Source organism: Cetorhinus maximus, chromosome 1 (assembly GCF_964194155.1).
Source record: "Cetorhinus maximus chromosome 1, sCetMax3.hap1.1, whole genome shotgun sequence".
Lineage (NCBI taxonomy): Eukaryota > Metazoa > Chordata > Chondrichthyes > Lamniformes > Cetorhinidae > Cetorhinus > Cetorhinus maximus.
Window position 1 is genome coordinate 31,047,212 of NC_135879.1, and position 11,034 is coordinate 31,058,245.

Genomic DNA, 11,034 nt, shown 5'->3' on the forward strand with positions numbered 1-11,034 from the left:
ATATAGTAATTTAAATATTTTGGCATTAAATTCCTACTTCCTCATTTAATGTTGATTTAAATCAAGTTACTGTATAATTTCACTTTAGTGGAAAAAAATGACCTTGAATTATTAGAAGTCAGCTGTATCAGTGTGCACCTGATGATTCAGTACCAAGAGCTAAAGAGGACAGAATTACCATCCACACATCCTCTTTTTGAACATATACATTGTATGACAAAATTCATGTGATAGAAAGCTGAATGGGCATGGAATCTTAACTATCCACTACTTGGCCCATAATACTGTCATACAGGCATTATTGCACAAATGATAATCACTAAACATACCAACTAGCATTACATAATTTGAGAGTCTGCACAGACCTGACGAGTCTCCATTCTTTAATAGTTTTTAGGCTTCTGGGGTGACGATAGGTTACCCTAGATGGTTTCTTCAAAGAAAACTACAAATTTTGTGTATTAAGTGTATTTACATATTAAGAACAGCTGTACTCAGGGCCAAAACTTGCATGTGCAAATTTAGCTGAACATTAGCGCTCAGATTTCCCTCACTGAGCTACCAATGAAAACATGACAAGTCGTCAACGCCCAAATTCAAAGGTGATAAGCAAGTCCTTGAGGTAGAGTAAGCGGGGTTACAGATTACAATTTTCTGGATGAAGGACAAAAACTGGTGCACTGGAGACAGCTAGGAGACTAAGTTGATAAGTTACCAAGGCTAGATCAGATGTATCCAATGGTACTGATGAAAGTAGGGGTGGAAATTGCAGAGGCAATAGCCACAATTTCCCAATCATCCTTAGATACAGGGGTGGACTGGAGAATTGCAAATTTCAACCTTTCTTCAAAGAAGGGTTTAATGACAAGTCCACAACTACTGGTCAGTCAGTTTGGTGGGAAGGTTTATAGAAACACTAATCTGGTGCAAAATTAACAGTCACTTCGATAAGTGCAATTTAAGGAAAATCATAATGGACATATTAAGGGAAAATCATGTTTAATTTTATTAGTTTTTTGCTGAGGTAAGAGAAGATTGAGGATAATGTGGTTTTGTGGTATAGGTAGACTTATAAGAGACATTTGATAAAGCATCAACTCTGGACACCACACTTTAGGAAGGATGTGAAGGCATTGGAGAGGGTGCAGAAAAGATATGAGAATGGTTCCAGGGTTCAGGGACTTCAGTTACATGGACAGATAGGTGAAGCTGTAGCTGTTCTCTTTAGAAAGGGTCGAGAGAGGTTTGAAGAGGTGTCCAAAATCATGAGGTCTGGGCTGAGTGGATAGGGAGAAACTGTTCCTATTGGCGGAAGGGTTGAGGAACCAAGCACACCAATCTAGGCCAATTTGCAAAAGAACCAAAAGGCAACATAAGGAAAAACATTTTTTTTAAAATGCAACAAGTGCTGACATTGAGGCAGCATTTGACAGAGTGTGGCATCAAGGAGCAGTAGCAAAACTGGAGTCAATGGAAATCAGGTGGAAAGTGCTCCACTGGTTGGAGTCATACCTAGCACAAAGGAAGATGGTTGTTGGAGGTCAATCATCTCAGTTCCAGGACATCATTGCAGGGGTTCCTCAGGGTAAGGTCCTAGGCCCATTCATCTTCAGCTGCCTCATCAGTGACCTTCCTTCCATCATAAGGTCAGAAGTGGGGACATTTGATGATGAGTGCACAATGTTCAGCATCATTCATGACTCCTCATATACTATAGGAGTGCACGTCCAAACGCAGCAAAATCTGGACAATATCCAGACCTGGGCTGACAAGTGGCAAGTAACATTCACGCCACACAAGTGCCAAGCAATGACCACCTCCAACAGAAGAGAATTTAACCATCACCCCATGACATTCAATGGCATTACCATCACTGAATCCCCTACTATCAACATCCAGGGGGTGGGGGGGTGGTTACCATTGACCAGAAACTGAGCTGGACTAGCCAAATAAACATTGTGGCTACAAGAGCAGGTCAGAGGCTTGGAATCTTGTGGCGGGTAACTCACTTGCTGACTCCCCAAAGCCTGTCCACCGTCTACAGTGCACAGGTCAGGAGTGTGATGGAATACTCTCCACTTGCCTGTGTGAGTGCAGCTCCAACAACACTCAAAGTCTGACACCATAAAACAGCCCGCTTGATTGGCATCCCATCCACAAACATTCACTCCCTCCTCCACCACCAACACACAGTGGCAGTGTGTACCATTTACAAGGTGCACTGCAGGAACTCATCAAGCCCCCTTAGACAGAACCTTCCAAACCCACAACCATTACCATCTTGAAGGACAAGGGCAGCAGGCACATGGGAACAGCACCACCTGGAAGTTCCACTCCAAGCCACTCACCACCCCGACTTGGAAATATATAGCCATTCCTTCATTGTCGTTGGGTCAAACTCCTGGAACTCCCTCCCTAACAGCATACCTACACCACATGCGCTGCAGCTGTTCAAGAAGGCAGCTCACCAACACCTTCCCAAAAGCAAATAGGGATGGGCAATAAATGTTGGTCTAGCCAATGACGCTGAGGTCCCATGAACGAATAATAAAAAAAAGTAGTTAGGACCTGGAATACACTGCCCGAGTGTGTGGTGAAAGCAGTTTCAATCATGGCTTTCAAAAGGACTAGATAATAACAGGAAAAGAGAAAAAAAGTTACAGGGCGAGGGGGGAATGGCAAGAGTGAGACACCAGCTGAGTTGGTCTTACAACGAGCCAGAAATGACAAGGCAGACCAAGTGGCCTCTTTCAGGCCTGCAACCATTCTATATCCCCCCAACGTGGTGTCAACTATGGCTCAGCAGCACTCTTACATCTAAGTCAGAAGGTTGTGGGTGCAAGTCCCACTCCAGACTTTGAGGATAAAACATTAACTCCTGCCAACACCGCAAAGTATTGTCAAGCGCCAATGCCATCAGGTGAAGTGCTTTCTTTAAAAAGTTTAAAAGTTACTAAAATACCAGTCCAATGCGAGTCCATAATTCACCCCATTTAAAGTACTCCCTCCAGTTGCGGTACACAATTATTGCACTATTGACAGGTTGTTTAATGAAGGAATATTTTTGAAGTAATCTCTCACCAGCGTAAAGGGTCTGGACACAAACACACAAAAGAGTTTAAAGAATAACTTCAGGAGAGAGACTGAGACACAAGTTCTTTAGTATTCTGATGCACTGTGTCAAGAACTGCCATTAACCCAGTCATGTATGCTTGCCTACTGGGCATTACTGATCAAAAATGAAATGCTACCAGGTCTGCATACTTAAATTTATAACACCAAAGCAAGGCATAACCATTTCAGACTTGCTGATTATGTAAGTGACTAGAATATTAACTGAAATCTTTTGGATGTATTTAAGTTCCATAATTCCATACAAGACAGACAGCACGTCTCAGTGTTGTACTCTTCCATTTCTACACAGGGCTTTAATGGAACAGTTATTGATCACTCAAACCTGTGGTGATGTAACCAATAACCATCATGCAACACTACACTGATATCATCTAACAGCACAAGGCGAGAAAAGTTTATCCATGAGTGCATCAGTTTTCTTTGTGGCTTTTATAAAGCAATATTGACCCCACATGCTTTATCGCTAAGTTTATAAAAAGTGCGCATATTACTTGACGAAGGAAACAATATTCTTCCAGAATCCAACAATTTCACTCCCCAAGATGTCAGGATATTGTCAGCAAAAAGTACCAACACCACAATCATGTATACAACATCAACTTATATTTATATAGCACTGGTAAAGTGATAAAAAGTCAAACAAAATATGATACCAAACCACATAAGGAGATATTAGCACAGATAAGAAAAGCTTAGTCAAAGAGGTAGTAGGTTTTAAGGAGTATCTTAAAGGAGGGAAAGAGGCGTAGGGAACATATCCGGAGCATAGAGCCTAGGCAACTAAAGGCGTAGTCTCCAATGATGGAGCGAATAAAATTGGGGATGCTCAAGAGGTCAGAATTAGAGGAGATACCTCAGAAGGTTGTGGGGCTGGAGGATATTACAGAGATTGAGGGGGTTGAGGCCATGGAGGGATTTGAAAAAACATGAGAATTTGAAAAACAAAACATTACTTGACTGGAAGCCAGCACAGGGGAAATAGTTGAATGGGACTTATTGCAAGTTAACACACGGACGCAGAGTTTTGAATGACCTCAAGTTTACAGGGGGTAGAATGTGGAAGGCCAGCCAACAGTGCGTTAAAATAGTCAAGTCTGGAGGCAATTTCGGCATGAATGAGGGTAATATTTGTATTTTCTCAATGACAGGATTTACCAGGCTCTTGCACGAAAGTCGAGTTACATTCAACTTTTGTTCCCAGCTGAAGATACTACATAAAAACTTCACCTAACTGATAGCAAAGACTGAATTAGAAGTAAAATTCTCAAAACTTTGGGAATGCAAAACCCTAAACGCAACTAATCTTCGGCAGTTCGAAACTCGAGTACACACCGCCTGAATAGAAAAGCACTGCAAACGCGCGCAGCCACAGTAACTTTACGCTATTACCACTTCTGAGTCCCACCAATTAACAAGAAAACATCTTCAGGTCCGTAACAAGATTTCACTGTGCAGTGTATGTTTGACAACAAAATTACTCGCCAGACACATGCTCGGAAGCACTTGGGGAGGGGAAACTCTGCAACTATCGAATAAAGGCAATTATTTAAAATCTCTACTTCTCACCTCTCCAGCTTAACTGATGGATGTTGTGCTGGAGTAAAAAATTATACCCAGTATTAATGTGCTGCTCTCTCTTCCTGTACGTGAGCAGTTTGCATACAAATACACCAAGAATAAATGAGTGGGAAATGCAAACACACAAATTGCACATAACTGAGTGATCATCGGCTCACAGTATACAGCGAAGTTGTACAGGCAGATGTCTATCTGCATTCCGCGGCAGTGGATGTAGAGCCCCTGTGTTTTTGTTTATTAGGTGGGTAATTTTGTTGTTGCACTGACCGGGTCCGTAGAATTTCTTCCCTTTGGTCACATCGAAGACTTTGCCGTTGACGGCGAGCAGGAGCCGCGGGTTCTGAAGCCCGTCGTACTCACGCAGCTGTTCCAGGCTGAAATCGCGTTTCTTCATCTTGGGCAGCTCGGGCTCCTTGCTCTCGATCTCCGAGCCGGCCCTCCTCCTCCGGTACAGTCTGTACACCCCGAGCAAAGCCAGCAGCAACAGACAGACGTTAAACACTAACCCGCCGACGCCGAAACCGGCCATCCCGGCCGCTTCCTCCTCCTCCACAGATGGACCAACCCCCTCGCCGCCACCAGCACCACCGCTATTCCCTTCCACATTGTCCGCCATAATGCACGTTAGCAACCCCGCCAGCAGCGCGTACCCACTCCAGTATAACGGCATCCCATTGGCGGCGCCTCCGCCAATCAAACGCCGTCCCCGGGGCCTGACGGGGGTTGTAGTCCTTCAAGCGTCTGCGCCTGATACGTCGACAAACGCAGAGTCCAGTGCGCGTGCGCGGGCCAGTCTGGCGCAGGACTTGCTGCCTACGTGGCGCCTCTTCAGAATCGGCACGTGGAGTGTAGATAAGTCCTGGGGCAATGTATTGGAGTGGAGTTTACTGTTAGGAGAGTCTCTTTCACAATTTTTCGTGATATGGTGGCATAGCGACGCAGATGGACATGGGATTTTAAGCTATGGGTTACCAACACAGGAAAACTTAAAACGCTTATAACACGAACTCGTAACTTCAGTGCTAAATGATATATTTAGATGAACGTGTTTGTTCTTGAGTATAATCTTTTGGCCCAATTTTGTTCTTGGATGTATTTTTCCACACTTATTACATTGAGAATATATTTCATGTTATTTATCATCCTAATGGAGATATACCAACATTAAAAATGTAAAAATACTGAGGTTTTGTACTAAAAATGGCAGTTTCTGGCAATAGTTAGAATCCAAAGATATGACGTCTCCTACTATTAGGTTCTAGGGGGCAAAGCTCATGAGTAGTGGGGTCTGAGGTAAATCCCCTGAATGTTTAGCCTTGTTTGTTGAGGATGATGAACTGTACAAGATATAAGGCAGTCTTGTTCAGTGGTTAGGAAACTTATGTAGAAACAGCAGGATTAAGGAAAAGTACATCAAAAATATGACGAGAAGCAGAAAAAGTCTGAAATTGTGAAAGTTGCGCAGAGAAAGACCAAAGAAATTAGAGAAGGACTGAGACAAGCCGAAATAAGTAACACCTAAGGGAGATTTAAAAAAGTAAAACAAAACATAAAGGGGAAGTAAAATTAAAATTGAGCATCAGATACAAATAAAATAAAAATGGAACATGTTGCACACCGGAACTTCTAAAGACAGACAGAAGAGAGGAGATTGTTGAGTGTAGATGGAGAGTATTAGATTCAGTAAGTAAATTCCCTCGGGTAAGTGATATGACCAGTCTAGCATTAGAGACTGAACCTTCAAGGATTGGAGCTGAAGAGCAGCACAGTAAGAACAGCATTGATTTGATGAAGGGACAAAGTGCTAGAGGAAGCCAAGAAGGAGACACAGGATAAAGATTGATAAAGTAAGCAAAAATTAAGCTACCTAAGAGATCTTATTAGCGAACATATACCAGGCACAGTCTAATCTGCAGAAAGGTTTAAGGTTCCAGAAGAAAAGGGGCTTAGAAAACCAGAGAGGAGGACCACCACTTGGAAACTATGATCTTACCACGTTGTCCCCCCTGTCTTTTTAACTACCGTTTCCAGATCAGAGAGAGATTGTGATCTTAAGTGATTCATGCTCAATGAACGGTGATGTGTGTTGTGATGGCAATACCTGAAGAATCGTGAGTGTCTGACTGAAACTAGCACAGTACACACTGAGTAATGGTTAGAAGGAAAACTGAAGGGCCCAGGTAGGGATCCAGTGGGAGTGGTCCATGTAAGTGTAAATGAGATAGGAAAAACATAGGGACAATAGCCATATATATGAAAAATGGCTCAAAATCTCAAGGATAGAGAATTTAAAATTGTGTTTGGGAAAGGAAAGGAAAGAAAATTTGTGGAAGAAAATGAGTGGTTGCTAGACTGTGAGAGTACAACATTGCTACCTTCATAAATAACTGGGAATACTTCCAAAAAAAAACTGATACAGGAGAGATGAGTCATCTGGGGACAAATAGGTTTTGAAGCAGCAATAGAAAATCATTTGTGGAAGGGGAGGGCAGGTGGAAAAAAGTTAGGATTCCAGAAATTGTAGAATAAAAGGCAGTAGCAGGTAGGTTTGGACACTGATTATCAGACAAACATACAAACCATGGCAGATACTAGGGAACTATGTAACAAGGAAACATGTATGATAAGATCTATATACATGAATGTTAGAAGAGAGAACTGCAAAATATTGTTAGCAAGTTGATTTGCAACATTTATTTAAAAATATTTAAAAAATAACAAAGTAGATTGACCTATCTTGTTTACTTTTGTTCCTATATGGCATGTTTTCTAAAGGGGTTTTCAATATGTCTCACTTACTCTTTAATCATGAATCTTACTCCTAACTTTTCCCCTATGCTAATTGCTCCATTGTGGGAACTGAAGGAGCCCAAAAACCTGTAGCTCACTTTTATTACTTAATAACAACAATGCTTTTGTTAAGGGGAGGTCATGTCTGACCAATTTGATTGAATTTTTTGAAGAGGTGACCAGGTATGTAGATGAGGGCAATGCATTTGACGTAGTCTACTTGGATTTCAGCAAAGCTTTTGATAAGGTCCCACATGGGAGACTAATAACGAAGGTAAGAGCCCATAGGATCCAAGGCAATTTGGCAAATTGGATCCAGAATTGGCTGAGTGGCAGGAAGCAGAGGGTGATGGTCGAGGGGTGTTTTTGTGACTGGATGGCGGTGTCCAGTGGGGTTCCACAGGGATCGTTTGTGGTATATATAAATGATTTAGACTTGAATGTAGGAGGGTTGATCAGTAAGTTCGCAGATGACACGAAAATTGGTGGGGTGGTAAATAGTGAGGAGGATAGCTTTAGATTACAGGAGGATATAGATGGGCTGATCAGTGGCAAATGGAATTTAATCCAGATACATGTGAGGTGATGCACTTGGGCATGACAAACAAGGCACGGGAATACACGATCAGAGGAGCAGAGGTGGGGTCATGATTGAGGTGTATAAAATTATGAGGAGCATAGATAGGGTAGACAGGAAGGAACTTTTTCCCTTGGTGGAGGGATCAAAAACCAGGGGGCATACATTTAAGGTAAGGGGCAGGAGGTTTAGAGGGGATGTGAGGAAGAATTTTTTCATCCAGAGGGCGGTGGGAATCTGGAACTCTGCCTGAAAGGGTGGAGGAGGCAGAAACTCTCATAACATTTAAGAAGTATTTGGATGTGCACTTGCGATGCCATGGCATAAAAAGCTATGGGCCTAGTGCTGGAAAATGGGATTAGAATAGTTAGGTACTTGTTTGACCGCCACAGGCTCGATGTGCCAAAGGGCCTTTTTCTGTGCTGTAGACCTCTATGACTCTATAACTTGTAGTTATATAGCACCTTTAAGATAACAAAATTCCCAGGCTATTATAAAACAAAATATAACAAAGGAACGTATTAGTACAGATACGTGGTCAAAGCTTGGTCAAAGAGGTTGAGAAAGGTGGGTACACAATTGGGAGTTAACAATACATTCAAGGACTTTGCTGAGGAAATGAGGTTGGAGACATGGCAGTGGTGTGCAAGGATGGAGGGGTTAGTGATTGAGTTTTTGAGGAGAGTGGTGATGGAAAATGTGAAAGAGCAACGCAATGAAATTTACTGACAAATGACATGTAAGTCACATTATATTTTTGTAAATAATGGGAGATATATTTCCTAATAATTTTATTAGGAGGGGTATAATGCCTCAACAACTTGAATTTATATAATGCCTTTCTGTAGCAAAACAACCCAATGCACTTCATCAGTTATCAAAACAAGGTTTGACACAGAGTGACATGAGATATTAGGACAGGTGAACAAAAGCTTGGTTAAAGAGGTAGGTTTTAAGGAGTGTTTTAAATGAGGAGAGGTGGAGAGGTTTGAGGAGGGAGTTCTCGAGCTCAGGGCCTAGACAACAATGCCACCAATGGTAGAGCAATTAAAATTAGGCATGCAGAAGAGGCCATAGTTAGAGGAACACAGAGAACTCTGAGGGTTATGGGACTTGAGGACACTACACAAATAGGGAGGGGTGGGGCTAAAGAGGGATTTGAAAATAAGGATGAGAATTTTAAAATGAATTAATTGCCAAACTGGAGAACCAATTTGGATAAACAAGAGCAGGTATGATGGATGGCAGCGACTTGGTGCGAGTTAGGATATGGGCTGCAGAGTTTTACAGAGGGTGTGAAGTGAGAAGCCGGCATGGAAAGCATTGGAACAGTTGAGTCTAGAAGGCATGGATAATGGTTTCAGCAGCAGTTAAGTTGAGGCAGGGCTGGAGATGGGCATTATGGAGGATTAAGTGGAAATCTTGGTGTTGAAGAGGATATGGGGTAGGAAGCTCAGCTTGGGTCTTCATTAAAGATCAGCACTTTTCAGCAGACGCTTCTCAACAGCCCTTGCCCTGCCCATCCAACCCAACCACCATTATTGTAAAGCTTGTCATGAGGTAATTGAATATTGCTCCACTTTGAGAGGATCTTCTCTATTGGTGCATGTTCAGAAGTAGTTCATGAATCTCGCTGGTCTTGATATTTGAAGAACAGAAGAATGCAAATGGAGGGGCAAAACCCAAAAGCCCACTCAGAATCAGAAGCCAAATCAGAACCTGCAATTGTAACTGAATTAAATCAATAAATTTTCGCTTATGGGTTTTGTGTCTTCAACTGTGTGGAGAGCATGCTATTTGCATGACACAATCTCAGCTTTTTTTATAGGGACATTTTATAAATGGAAATTGGAGGAGCCAGGTGCACCACAATGGATGTTGCACACAGAACAAGAGCAGAACCCAGGTTTAATTATAGAATGGTTACAGCACAAAAGGAGGCCATTCAGCCCATTGAGTCTGTGCTGGCCCTGCAGGAACAATTTAGTTCGTTGCACTCCTCTGCCCTTTCGCCATAGGCCTATATTTTTTTTCCTCTTTAGATGATGTATCATTGCAATTACTGCTGGATTGTCAGGAGCAGAAGGGATATGGTTTTCCCCAGTAATGAGGAAGAAATCTGCAGTTCTTACCAAGAAGGCATAGATGGATTGTGCCCTGGTCTTGATAGAAATTTCAGAAATTCTTTGCATTTCATTATCTTCCTATTTATCCATCCACTGTTGCCACTGATCCCAGACCTTATGTTATGTGGTGCATTTATTTCAGTCATCCTAACAATGCAATATGTCCATTGAGTGAATACCTAACTTTGACTTATTCGTGGGTCTGTTTTATGCAGCCTTTGGAGTACAAGGGAAAACAGAACGTGAGGGAAAGGATTGGAGGTGGTCGAGTTACTTTCTATTGACAGCCAAATCTTTAATGCTAAATTGTACATATCCCTCCTGCAAAGATGAGCTAATATAACATGCATAATGAAATAAAAATAATTAATTTAACAATACAAGAACTTTCTCTGCCAAATGTTTGTCAGAGGGAACTGAAGCACCGGCTGTAATAGTGAGATTGGATTCAGATGCAGCAGTCTCCGGTTTAAATATTCACCTGAACTGCAGCTCAATTTCGCCTCCATTTCACCGATCAACTTCCTGAGCCCCAGGAATCCTATGCAGGTCATGATCTCATTAACATCTCCTAAGGACATTAGTTGCTGCAATAAGCACCCATATATCTGCACTAATCAAAGCCCCAATTTAGGTAAGGAGGATGCTTGCAGGTATTCACACGCACCTCTGTTTAACTTCTTTTAGAGTTAAAACAATTAACTAAATTAAAGTAACAAGGGACGCACCTCTGTTTAAGCCAGATGTGGGTGTGTTAGATCTGGATTGCAATGCATTGTAGAATTCAGTTATTTTAACTACCCACCTAACCTCAAATCACCTATTCTT

The 11,034-nt window shown here is 42.0% G+C and overlaps 1 protein-coding gene across 1 annotated transcript in view; it reads right to left on the reverse strand.

Moving 5' to 3' along the window:
* The window catches only part of pgrmc2 (progesterone receptor membrane component 2), a 66,212-nt gene extending 60,842 nt beyond the window's left edge, over positions 1 to 5,370 (reverse strand). The window contains exon 1 of the mRNA XM_078539497.1: positions 4,981 to 5,370. Coding sequence (XP_078395623.1) covers positions 4,981 to 5,329 — 349 coding nt within the window. The 5' untranslated portion in view covers positions 5,330 to 5,370. The remainder of the gene's footprint in view (positions 1 to 4,980) is intronic.
* Between the last annotated feature and the right edge of the window lie 5,664 nt (positions 5,371 to 11,034).